The sequence below is a fragment of the Ochotona princeps genome, chromosome 23 (genome assembly GCF_030435755.1).
Source record: "Ochotona princeps isolate mOchPri1 chromosome 23, mOchPri1.hap1, whole genome shotgun sequence".
Classification (NCBI taxonomy): Eukaryota; Metazoa; Chordata; class Mammalia; order Lagomorpha; family Ochotonidae; genus Ochotona; species Ochotona princeps.
The window spans coordinates 18,834,785-18,848,335 of NC_080854.1; the positions used below are offsets into that span (position 1 = coordinate 18,834,785).

General features: G+C 41.4%; 1 protein-coding gene across 7 annotated transcripts in view; it reads left to right on the forward strand.

Annotated features, from left to right (window-relative positions):
* MROH2B (maestro heat like repeat family member 2B) overlaps positions 1-13,551 on the forward strand; it is a 57,264-nt gene that overhangs the window by 32,676 nt on the left and 11,037 nt on the right. For all 7 annotated transcript variants that reach the window (XM_058680148.1, XM_058680152.1, XM_058680151.1 and 4 more), the window contains 12 exons: positions 352-378; positions 1,034-1,153; positions 1,351-1,430; positions 3,384-3,519; positions 3,608-3,703; positions 3,991-4,080; positions 4,526-4,646; positions 6,418-6,515; positions 8,956-9,108; positions 11,290-11,447; positions 11,966-12,092; positions 12,451-12,638. In XM_058680148.1, coding sequence (XP_058536131.1) covers positions 352-378; positions 1,034-1,153; positions 1,351-1,430; positions 3,384-3,519; positions 3,608-3,703; positions 3,991-4,080; positions 4,526-4,646; positions 6,418-6,515; positions 8,956-9,108; positions 11,290-11,447; positions 11,966-12,092; positions 12,451-12,638 — 1,394 coding nt within the window. The remainder of the gene's footprint in view (positions 1-351; positions 379-1,033; positions 1,154-1,350; positions 1,431-3,383; positions 3,520-3,607; positions 3,704-3,990; positions 4,081-4,525; positions 4,647-6,417; positions 6,516-8,955; positions 9,109-11,289; positions 11,448-11,965; positions 12,093-12,450; positions 12,639-13,551) is intronic.

Consider the following 13,551-nt stretch of genomic DNA (forward strand, 5'->3'; position numbering starts at 1 on the left):
GCATCCTGCACATACACCTGGAAAGACAGCAGAAGATGACATAAATACTTGGGCCCCGACAGTCACATGAGAGACTGAGATGGTGTTCCTGGCCTCTGGCTTTGACCTACCCCAGACTTGGTTATTGTAGCTATGTGGGAAGTAAATCAGCAAATGGAAGATTTTTCTCTCTCTCTTTCTCTCTTGTTTTAAAGAGTAAGAATAAAAGGTGAAGAAGGCATGCAATCCCCACTCCCACCTTGGCAAGAGCTCACATATTACTGCCCTTCAGGTTGGTGGGTGGGACCTCAGGGCTGGAAATGTCTCTGACTTCCGCTCACTGAGTACCTGCTTTCACCTTTAATTTTTCAGGTTCTGGGCATGTCTGTGATGAACAAGGTATGACAGAAAAACCTGATGATGATGATGATGAAGATTAGATGAATACATAGATAAAGAGAGAATTAATACATAGCTCAAGTTTTCTCCCTAGAAATATGCCACGCACAGATAACCTCATGATTCAATTGTAGCATAAAGAATTGCCCTCTATAACTAGGTAATCTGATTCTAAAACCACATCCATGAACCTAGTCTAGGGCAGAATAAGGGACTATATTCTGGTTTCATGTGGTTTCGAAGGTGAGTTATAAATGACAGCAGTTTGCAATTGTGATGCACAAGAGAATTATGCTAATAGCAAAACATGTTTCATTAACTAAAAGGCAAAACAAAAGAGCAATTGCATATAACAACAATAAGCAGTATTAGAGTCTTACTTCAGTTGTATATTAGAAACAAGCACTGGATAAAATTGAAGACTATTCCACAAAAAGTTTGAAAATTATTGCTTTAGAAAAACAGAACGTCAGCCTGCGGGGAGACACTTTGTTTCTCAGTTTCCCTGCTGCTTAGAGCATAAGCTGAGGTTGAGATGGCAAAAGGAGCAATGAGTTTTACTTCTTTCCGGACATGCATTTCCACCCTAAGCACACACTTGTGGACCCAGGTAGTGCACCTGATACCTTGGCTTGCTCTGTGACTCCTGCTTTAGGACATGGATCTGCAAATGAGTTTCACCAGAAGCATCACTGAGATTGGCATTGCTGTCCAAGATGCCGAGGACCCAGCGTTTCAGTTTTCCTACAAGGAGCTGCTCATTGGTCGCATGCTGGTGAGCTGCAGACAGGAAATGAGCAATGCCAGGGGCATTTCAGGGGCACAGGGGCACCTATTGGGGGGAAATGAGAAATATAAACAGCTCCACACATGAGATCTCAGCCCATATTTCTGACTCAAGACACCTTAGAGTCCAAAGAGGTTGCAGGTACATCTGAGCACTCCACTGAGCCTTTCTGACCTGTGTTGCAGGACTTCATTAGGGATGAGCCACTGGATTCCTTAGCAAGCCCTATTCGGTGGAAGGCCTTAATCGCCATCAGATACTTAAGGTAGAGAGTTCTTGTTCTCATCTTGAAAAAGTGTTTCCTCTCCATGCGTCTGTATGACCAACTGACACCTACCAGTGTAGCACATTCTCCCCAAAACAAACATGGTTCACTAACAGGGATTTCAAATATGCGATTCTTTTTTCTCTCTTCCAGGGTTAATGAATTAGTTAAAGGATTGATTATTGATAACTGATAAGGACTTAAATCTATGCACAGAAATCAGATTTATCAACATAAAAGAACAGAAAAGTCTGTACAGAAGGAAATTTATCTTCCTATAGGCAAACTTTAATGTTCTGATTAGTAAGTTAGGAATGTGTTGCTCATATTCTAGTTGGTTAGACATAGCAAACCTAAAGAAGAAATAAATGCATTCTTTCACCCTGCAGTGAGAAATGGAAGTTTACTGTTAACATTTGAGAACTACAGAAATCAATTTAAGAAGCACCCACAATCTCACTATTGACAAATATGCCTCTGTCTTTACTACAGAGCTGAGATACTAATCTGTATAGGACTTCTTCTTACCTTTTCTCACTTTATGTTAACTATTCCCAGGTTATCACTTCCTGGACAATATCATTCTCTTTCCTGTTTTTGTTTTTGTCTACTTCATTATGATAAGGCTTACAACACAAAATTAGTCCTTCTTCATTGTATAGTTTACTAGAGTTAGGCACATCCACATTGTTAGGCAACCAGTCTCCTGAATTCTGTAGCCTGCAGAACTGAAGCTACACTAATGGGCCACAGATCTCCTTTCTCTCCTTCACCCCAGCCCCTGGCAACTTATCTTCTGGCACTGTGAATTTGTGACTGACTTTCAAGCAAATAAGTAAATCTTTAAAAAATGAAGGACAAAATATATAAAATTCAGTATTTGCATTTTTAAGATGACTCATTTCATTCAGCATAATGTCCTCAGGGTTATTTTATGTTAAAGCGTGCTTTCTTCCTTTTTAAGACAGAATAATATGCCATTGTATGGATCCACCACAATTTGTTCTCCATATTAATGAATGCTTGGCTAGGTCCCAGATCCTAGCTAAGATAAATAATACTAATGTTAACATAGATACACATATAACTCTTCAACACCCTGCCTTCAGTTCTTTTAAGCATATACCTAGAAGTGGTATCATATGGCAATTCTATTTAATTTTTTGAGAAACCATCAAGCTGCTATCTAGGTCAGTGATATCATTTTCTACTCCCACCAACAGTGCACAGTATTCAAATTTCTTCACATGCTCAGCAACATTGAGACTTTATGAATCACTTCTTTTTATAGCAGCCATCCAGGGTTGGCCATTTGGCGTTGAGGTTAAGATGCTACTTGAGACACCTTATCTTATATCAGAGTACCTGAGTTTGGTTCAACCCCCATGTCCTATTGCTCCCTACTAATGCTTACCCTAGGAGGTCACAGGTAATGAATCAAGTACTTACACGGGAGATTTGGACTGAGTACTAAAATAGGAAAGGGAAGAAAGAAAGAAGATTGTATATCATTTATTCACACGTGCATTAAGAACTAGAATGTAAGAGGACATGCAAAATTATAAAAATTCACTGCTCCCAATTTTGATGCTAATTAGGATATCTCTTTGTCTCTCTCACACACACACATACGCATAAATATGAAGAAAATAAGTATATAATGTTATAGTACATCATTTAATAAGTATGATAAATAACGCAAAGTGGGTTGTCATTTGCACATCACTCTAATAAATTGATACTGAGGTGCACTGAACATGCTCATAGATGAAGTCTGATTCTATGTCCCCAAACTCTTCCTGCTCCTGCAGCCACTCCCTCGTCATGTTAACTTTCCAAAAATGCCACATACTTATCACATGTTCATATTCGATTACCCATTCTTGGGGGCTGTATTGGGCATGTCTTACTGCTATTTGTAACGTCTATTTCTCCATGCGGTTCTCATTTCAGCAAACTGAAGCCTCGGCTCTCACTAAATGATAACCTCAATATTCTTGAGGAGAACATTCGGAGGTTGCTGCCCCTTCCACCTCTGGAACGTCTCAGAAATGAGGGTGAGACAGACAAGGACAAGCAACACATACATGTAAGTGGCAGCGGGACCTGAGTAGAAGGAAAAGCTGTAGACCATCCCTAGTCCCTTGCCTCAGCCTGAGACTCATCTTTGATTTCAGTTTCTCTACGAACGATCCATTGATGCCCTAGGAAAGCTGCTGAAGACCATGATGTGGGATAACGTGGATGCTGAGGACTGCCAGGAAATGTTCAGTGTGAGCAGGGCTGCCAATCACAGGGGTAGCAACCACAGTCCCTCATGTTCCCTTCCGTGTGCCACTCAGACCAAACTCTTCCTCTTCCCAGGGCATTGGCCTCACCCACCCATCACAAGAAATAGGGCCAGTCCACTAGAAGTCACTAGTGGGGAGGGTGGAACCTGAGCATCATGCTACAGAAATGGAGGAAGAGATGCAGGTCTAGAAAAAGAGAATGTGGAAGATAGGAGACTCCATGAAGATGAGGAATCCCATGGAAAGGCCATTTATTCTTTGACCAACAGCTGCTCCGCATGTGGCTTGTCTCACAGAAAGACTGGGAAAGAGAAAGAGCCTTCCAGATCACCGCAAAAGTACTATCCAATGATGTTGAGGTAAGGAATCGCTTAGAATACACAGATTTTGGCGATTTGTGAACAGTAAGGATCTCTGAAACCTGTGGGATCCATCGCCCTGCCTGGGATCTGGGGTGCCAGAATGGAGTGTTTTGTTTTTGAGGACCCCCTTAGTGGAGCCTCCTAACTCCAGAATGTGACAAAGCACACTAGAATTCAACTCTTGGCATGTCTTTGGGTGCTAGTTTGTTTACTTCTCTGTAGCTCTTAAAGAGCAAGTTCCTTTTAGAAGAAAGTCAAGATTCAATTTCATCCTATATATATATATATATATATATATAGGATATATACATAGGATGTATATATATATATATATGCAGAGAGAAAATGAAGGACATTAAGATCCAGTGTTTCAAATGTCTTCAACTATTTCAACTATCCCCTATCCATCCTACCACATGAATATTCCTCTTTTGTCTTCCAGGCCCCAGAGAACTTTAAAATAGGTTCACTCCTTGGACTCCTGGCTCCGCACTGCTGTGATACGTTACCCACCATTCGTCAGGCTGCTGCTAGCTCAGCCTTTGGTCTGTTCTATATAAAGGGTGAGTGAAATGAGGAAAAGGCACGGTTTTTCTCTTTGTGCTTGTGTGTCTCTCCCTCACTTCTAGTAATCATTCCCTCTCCTCCCCTTCTCCCCTCTCTCCCCAGTTCACCGTATCTCAGTTCTAATACATTCATTATATCACAGAATGTGTTTCCCTCTTGAATCTGAAACAAGTCATTTCCCCCACATACACCATGGTGATTCTGTTTCCCTGGGATTTTTTTTAAAGCAAAGATAATTCCAAAGCATTATATAAATCCTTAAAAGTAAGTTAAACATTTAGAAAATGTTTAATTTTAATCACTGGACAACTAAGCACCTTAGCAATGCTTCTGCTATCACATGATATTCTTCAGGGAAAAATGTACTATCCATTACTCTAAGTGATTGCCAATGCTTGCTAAGAGAAAGGACTTGGTGGCGGCTCTTCCAGCTTGCAGGGTAGGACCTCCGCCTGCTTGCCAGGGGCATGTACTTCACTGCCGTTGCTGTAAAATGTGAGGAAACCTCAATCTCATGCTGAAGCCAACAGTCAATGCCTCCGGCCCACACCAAAGACGGCCCTAATGCAGGACTGTGTGTACACATTCTGTGAAGACCAAGCATAACCAGCAACACTTGGTCTAGACTGAGTGATATCTCACACCTGAGTTCAACCTCCTCCTCCTTTCAGTGACTCGAAACATTTATCGAATGCCTTTTGATGTGTCAGGCAGTGTTGTGACTCTGGGGATACAGAGGCATTGCAATTCTAACACTCATATGTGAAAAGCCTGTTAAAGCCAAATGATGAGATTTGGTAGAGGGGATACAGAAAAGGTGTTAGTCAAAAACAGAAAACTGTTCCACAGAGTCAGAATAGGTATGAAATTCCTTTGGAGTATAGGAAGTTAATTCATGAAGGATATAGGATTTTACCAAACTTCGGAGGTGGGGAAGGGAAGTGAGAACTAAGAAACCATCCCAGAAAAAGAAATATGCCAAGAGGTAAATTCACAGAAAGAAAGAAATTTGAACTATGTTTACTATTAGACTTACTCTCCCTTCAGGCTCCCCTATGTTTTCCAAAACACATAAACTCAGGTTCTCCTACAGTCTTTGTCAAAAAAAAAATAAGAAAGAAAAGAAAAGGAAGGAAAGAAAGAGAGAGAGAGAGAGAGAGAGAGAGAGAAAACATTCCCAGATTTCATAGCTCACATTAACTCTTTCATCTTGATTGATCAAATAAGCATGGTAGAAGAGAAAAAACCATGTTTTAAACACCATGCATGAGTAAGTAGTATGTTACTAAATTAAGACTCGTGGAGGTTGCTCCATCAGTTTTGCTTTGAGACATCTCAAATTGAAACATGTACCAATTACCTGGGGAACTGGCAGCTTAAGGTTTTGAGCCCAGGTGGTTGGCTCCTTAGGATATGTGTATTCCATTGGGCAAGACTGCCTCCCACAGAACCATTCACAGTAGTTTCCATGGTTACCAAACATCCAAACAGCAATTTTCATCCAAAATGAAAATTGTTGTTGTCTAGGTCTGTAATGACACAGTTGCAGATATAGACTTTTAATACAATAATTACTTTGCAATTTCCCTCAGGGTAGCCCCTTGAAGAATGGTACTCCAGAAAAGAGAGCAGTGTAGCAGCGTGGTTAGACCATGGGCATTTGTGTCAGGCAGACCAGGTTTCAAACTCTGACTCTCCTGTGCTCATTCACTGTATGACCTTGTGCAAACAGAACTCCCATGCATTTCTCCCTCTGTTGATTTTTAGGCACTCACCTGGAAGTAGAAAGGCTGCAGGCATTACTGGAAGGGCTAAAAAGTGATGATGTGCAAGTACAGATCAACATTTCCTCTAAAATAGCTAAGGTAAGAAATATGGAGAATTGGCCAATGGATAGAAGAATGATTATGTATTGATTTCCAGATATGCACTCTTTACTATGAAGGAAAGCCACAGTTTGGACATTTAAACTAAAAGATCTTGTGCCCTGTCATTTTTAACATTGGGAGACACACACCTGGTCATCGCCTGGTGCTGCTGGTTGTTTCATTCTGTGGGATAGTTTGTGAAAAAAGTGGTCTTTCCCAGCGTGTGGAAGTGGAATGGAGTGGGGTAAACTGGAAAGAACAAAGGCTTTGGAGATCTTCAGGTGTGCTCTGTGTGCCCTTTTTGAAGTCTGGGCTCTTTTTTTGAAAACAAAGACTCTGTCTTACCCTCTCAGAGTCACTGTGAGGACTGATTGACCTATCTGGCTATAGTCATTCAGCCATGGATTTATTCATCCACTTTGTATGAGCACCAACCATGCTAGGCTCTTTCCTAGCTTTTAGGTAGAAGAAGCCCTACTTTCACTGAGCTGGCCTCCCAGCAATGGGAGTCTGACAACTAATATGAGGTGATGAAAACTTTAAGTCAAATAAGGGGAGAGGTGATCATTCTTAGAGCCACCCTCTCTGAAAGCGGGAAGATCATTTCGGGCGGAGGGGAAGGAACACATGGCAAGGTCCTCGGGTGAAGGAAGAGGTGGAGAGTGAAATAGCCAGAAACTGATTCAGGGACCTTCAAAGGCCTGTTTAACAAACCTTGTTTTCTATTCCCATTGAAATCAAAATTTTGACTCAAGACCACTAAGAGTCAAGACCACTAAGCACAAATATACCTGTTGGGGAATATAAAAATGGCCCCCTTTATAAAAGGCAGCATCATTCATAGGGTGGACAGCCTAGTGTCTTTCCCAGGTGACAGTGAAAGATCCAACAAAATCAATAGATTAGAACAGTACATGTACATAGGTTCAGAGGAAACCAATTTCAAGTTAGTAAAAACAGGTCTTAGCTACCTCATGGACCAATATGGTAGCAACAGAGACAACAAGAAATTGCTCAAAAGGATGGCACTGAGACACACAGGCTAACCCTACTTTGCCTGTATTCCATATGGGTGTTGGTTTATGCTTTGGCTACTCCACTTGGGATCCTGCTCTCCACTTGTGGCCTCGGAAAACAGTGGAGAGGGCCAAGGTACTTAAGACCTTGCACTCACAAGGAGCTTCAGAGGAGGCTCCTGGATCCCTCCAGGCTTCACATCAGCTCAATGCAGGCCATTTCAGCCTTTTGGGGAGGGAACCAGGAGATAGAAGACATTCTCTCTCATTCTCTCCTTCTCCCTCTGTAAAATTGGCCTTTCCAATAAAAATAAATGAATCTTGAGAAAGAAAGTTAGAGAAATGGCTCAAAATATAGGAGAGAACAGGGAGGGAAACATGGCAAATACTGAAGAAAGTGTGTAACACATAATAGGCACTCAAAAATAAGTTGTGTTCCTTCCTTTCCTCCTAAGTCACCATCCATCCCAACATAATAACAAAATAAATAGAGATTGGACCCCATACAAGCATTTGACATTACATACAATAGGAGGAATAACCTTGACTGTCCTTTGATCTTGGAAACAGTGATTCAGCAAATGGCAAATGTGTGCAACTATTCATAGAAAGGGGCTTTTTTCTTCTCACCTCAATATAGTCAGACCATTTCATGCAAGGGCAGAGTCAGTTGTGAACAGGAAAGCTCCAATGTCTACAAGCCCAAAATCATTACTATCTTGCTTAAAGGAATCCCCAAATGATGCTCCTGGGACTCATTCAAACTACTAACCATTTACCTACCTCCCTAACCCCTTATAAATTAATGCATATACACAGACAAACATATTCACATTCACACACACACACCAGACAACAATGTAGAGCTCTTGGACCTAGAGACCAAAATTGCAAAGTTTTTACAAAGCTTGACCTTTTACTAACTGCCCTAATAACCCATGCCCCACACAGATTCTGTCAGCCACATGAGCTTTCAGCAAGCCTCTTTAAACATGGTGATAGATTTTCCTGAATTCTCAAGGCTTAGCTAGTCTTTAGCACATATATTTCTATGATATGTGAAAGTATGCGAAGGAACTTTACAATATAAAATTGCTAAATATGCATCACCTTTCCTTTATCAGTGTGCCATCATTTTAGATTTGGAGAAGAATTAGCCTCAGCAGGCTTCAGATTCAATAAGGTACAGAATGATAAAAAAAAAAAAGGCAGCTTCAGGGAAAGTTTGCTTAGAAACATAAGGTCATATATATGTCATATTTTAGTATTCTTTCTAGTTTGTGCAGCTTCCATCATATGCTAACCATTTGGGGACTGTGCTAGTTTCTAATATCTTAAAACAAACAAGAGTAGCCTGTTGTAGGTATTCAGGTACAAGGGGAAGTATTTGTTAACATGAATCTTTCTGGGTATATTCTCAGATTGTCAGCAAATTCATCCCAAGTGAAGAAATTGAGGTGTTCCTGGAGGAAACACTAGATGGTCTGGAAAGCCTTAACCCCATGTGCACCAAGGCCTGTGGCATATGGATGATCGCAGCCCTGAAGGAGCATGGAGCTGCTCTCGAAGATCAGGTGAAGCAGCAGCCACATGGGGATGGAGCCCAACGGTTGCCCTTTCCATCACCACTTCTCAGCTGGCCCTCTGACAAGCATCAGGCATGAGCTTGAGCATCTCGAGAGGCCTCAGCAGAGGCTCATGTAGAGTGCTTGTCTCAACAGCCTCTCTTGTTCCTGCTCCAAAACTTTACCAGCCACCCAATCCTGGCCAGAGGAAGTAACTCTGAAAACCAAGTGGATTCTGGAAAAACGGGTTGTTAGATTTATGAGGATGACAGTGACCATGTGTATGGATGTCTTCGGGCTACCCACTGAGGACCAGCAAGAGAGTTTCTAATCCCTCTGCTGCCCTTCAACCTTCTCTTACATACACACACACACACACACACACACACACACACACACACGCCACAAGGTCCATTGTCTGGTAAGGAGGGCTGTCATTGGGCTGAGCAAGTCCTCAGTCTGCCCGTCACTCTTCACCATCACTGAAGCAGGAGGCAGAGTGAACAGGATTTAATTCAGGAAGCTTGGAAAAGATTTCAAAGTGGATGTAACCTGTATTCTGTCTCCTAAAGTCATAGAAAGAATACAAGCTATTCAATGGTCAAAAAGAAAAAAAAGAAACATTTTTAATTAAATTAAGGTATCTCATGGTGAATATGAGAAGGAAATTCACATTCCCATAGCCCAAAGTTAACCACTGTCAATTTTAAAACTCTGCGTAGTTTTTATGGAGGGGCATCCGAAATTGCCCTGTGCTAATTGCTTTCCAGGAGGTTTTTTTAAATGAGTCTTTTCATAATTATTGAACCTGTTCTGTGTACTGGAATAGATGTGAGAGAATCCAGGTTGCTAATTATAGAATGCCCAGGCATTTTATATGTTTAGCATGAGGAAGTAAAGAATTGCAACAGGGATTTAAATCTCCAAGGATCATTGAACTGGGACTGTTGGTAATTATATTTAAGGGACATCTATGATTAAGAGTCTGTAATTCAAAGAAAATGTTTTACTTAAATATCTAATTGAAATGTCTAAAGTAAAGCTAAGAAAGAAAAGAAAAAGAAATATCTACTTGAAACAGTGACTTTAGCACAGATATATGTCCTTCTCCATGTCAAAACCTACATGTGAATAATGCCCTCCCCGCCACTGCAGCATCCAAGGTTAGAAAGGGCCCTTCCACGTCCTCAGGGATCTGGCCGCATCTTTTTTATGAGATACCTTCCTTTCAACACCTTCATCTTATTTACTGTGTGAACTGGCCCATTCTTTCACTCCAGAAATCGTACCTGCATTTTTTTATACCATGCTGCCATAGTTTATTAAAAAAAATATATGGGGGGGGGTCTTTACTTTTACAGAAGTTTAGGTTCAGAGACAAATAAAGCAAAGTTGCCATGTTTCTCCTGCCCTGACACATGTACACTCTACTATCCAAATCCCACACAAAACCAGTATGTTTGTTATGATCAATGAACCTACAGAGACATGTCCTTATCATCCCAAAGTCGTCGGATGTTACCAAAGCCTGATCCCAGGGATCACAGTTTGTTCTTGTGTGTTCTGAGTTTTGACAAATGTATCATGACATGTAGCCACAGTAGGAAGGTGTGTGGCATTGTAGTGCAGCCCTAGAAGTCTTCAACACTCTATCTATCCTCCTGGGCTTTAGATTTTACATCTTTAGTCATGTTCTCTCTGACAAAAGCATACCCTTCTCCAACATCTCCACTTTGCCCCTAGGAATTGCTACAGAGTCTTTACAATCCAGAGCAAATGCCAAAACAACTCAGCTCCCTCTGGATTACCCAATCAGTTGTTACCATTTGCTATACACTGTCTTGTGGACAGTCCTTTGGGTATATAACTGGAAACCTTCATAAAATCATTTGCTCCTATTGCCAGAGGGATATGTCTTTGCCATCTTCAGTAAATTCTTCACAATGCCTCACATGGCAACTAACATAATGCACATGTTCACTAAATGGTCTGTTGAATGACAATTAAATATTCAACCAATTAATCATCTTCCTGAGTAAGACACAGCCACAGGTAGAATCAATGATTGTCTTTAACATTGTTTATAATTCACCAGCCACTCACCCACAAGATATTGATGGCATCATCCCTGAGTCATTCGGATAGAGGGGATATGGCATCTTAATGTTAGCTTTGGCTTTTTCTTTATAGCTGCTGGAGATCTTGGGCACAATTTATCATCACATGCCAGTCCTCAGGCAAAAGGAGGAAAGTTTCCAATTCATGCTGGAAGCCATCTCCCAGATAGCCAGCTTTCACATGGATGCAGTCACCGTCCACCTTCTAAGGAAGCCTCTGCCCTTTGATAGGTAGGTTCCAGTTGAGCTGGTCTCTTCCCAGCAAAGGCCCATCTGCATGGCATTGGGGAAGAATTCACTGTTTGAGAGAAAACAGCAAACCGAGATTGAAAACATTTCAGCTGAGAAACAATTTTATAAATTGGTGCTTGCAGCACAATATTTTCACAGATGCTTTTTATTGAGTGAAAATGAAATTTTAAGATATATATATATGTCTTGATATAATGATATATACATATATATATATATCAAACTAATCAATAATAGTAGAAAGCAACTACTTCCCACTCTGGTTGCCTCGAAAGCACCTATGTGAGAGGTCTTCATCTTGACAGACCTTAACAAACATCAGTAACCCGAGATCAGGATGCTGGATTGTGAAATACAGCATCATATTTCCCCCAGCATGACAACACATCCATTAGTCCTAGTCATTGCTCTAGGGTGAATCAGATTGAGTGAGATGCAAACACTCCCAGTTCAAGTAACTGTGCCATATCTATCAACTTTCTGCCTTAACACCATAGGGATACAAAGACACTGTGGAAGGCACTGGCAGAAAACCCAGCCTCCAGTGGTAAACTCATGCAAGCCTTGATAGAAAAGCTGGGCATCGGGTTGGAAGATGACATTGCTGGGGTAGAAGCGATCTCGGTGAGTTGACCACCCATTCTTGCCTGGAACCCTACCCTATTCCATGATCTCTTCCCATTTGGGACTTCATTCCAAAGTAGTATTTAAAATAATCTCTTTTGTTGGAAAACCTCAGTACTGAAAACATCTCATATGAACCAGTGCCTGCTGACAGCCATGGTACCAACATGGCAGTCTAGAGAAGGAAATACAGTCTGGGTTGAGAAGTTTCCAGGTTCCTTTACATATTTTCACCTTGGCCATGTTCAACTTGGAAAGCAACCTCTGAGAGGGAAAAACAGACTTTAAGTGGAGCCTAGGGAGAAGATGGCTTTTTGAGGAAGACACTATCTGGCTAAGAGGATCTTTCTACCCTCAGGTAGCCTGCGCTATGTACGAAGTGATCTCAACAGGCACCCCCATCAGCGATGTGTATCCAGAGCTATTTGTTCTCCTCCTGAAGCTGGTCAGTGTCACGCTGGGCCAGAAGATGTCCGCTGTTAACTTGAGCCGCAGGCGTCGCGTGATTCAGCAGGGAGAAAGACAGCAGATCCCAGACCCCTGCAGGTAAATGGCCAGGGAGGGAGAGCCTTCCAGAACTTTTATGATCCCAGACTTTAGAAGAGAGATTGTGGAGGGCAAGGTCTGTGACTTTTGGAGCCAATAAGGTTCTACTGTGCTTCAGCTACCATAGCAGAGGACAGTAGTTCCTCTTCCATGAGTCAGCACCCAGTGTTGATACCAAGATGGTCATTTAAGGAATACTGGGCTCTATTTCCCTCCCAAAAGAGTCTACTCTATTTGTTTGATTTTTTTTTTTTCACTGACAGCTTTCTGGGCAAGCTTGAATTCTGTAAAAGTCAAGGCTATAATGTAAAGAAGAAAAATAAAAACGTATTTCCTCAAATACAAGATTTCACCAGTTGAAAGAAAAATGTCATTTTATGTATCATTGACAAACAAAAGGGTCTAAATTAAGTCACCAATTAATTCTTTTTTATGTCCTCAAAGGTTTATTTTGTGTTTATTAAAAAATACTTTCAGATGCTCACGTAAAGATTCTATCCTATATGAGATCACTGTGCTTCTCTGTGCTTTTGAACAGCTTTTCCTTTCAATGTCAAAACATAACACAAGCATTTTAAAGACATTTTAAATTTGGCCTGGGCATTTGAGATGCAGGCAAGCAGTTAGGCAGAGAGCTACCATCTGCTGGCCCATTCCTGTAATACCGACAGTGTCTGGGGCTGTGATAAGGCTGGGCTGAGAACAAAGCAGGAGCCATGACCTCAATCCAGGTCTCACAGGCCAAGCACTCAATCACTTGATCCTGCCTCACCTCCCAGAGCCTGCCTTAGCAGGAGATTGGAGTCAGGAGCTACAGCTAGGATGCAAGCCCCAGTAGTCCCATTTGGGATGAAGGCATATTCATTGCTAAACTGGGCACTCACTACATACATCCATTTTAGACAGCATTTAG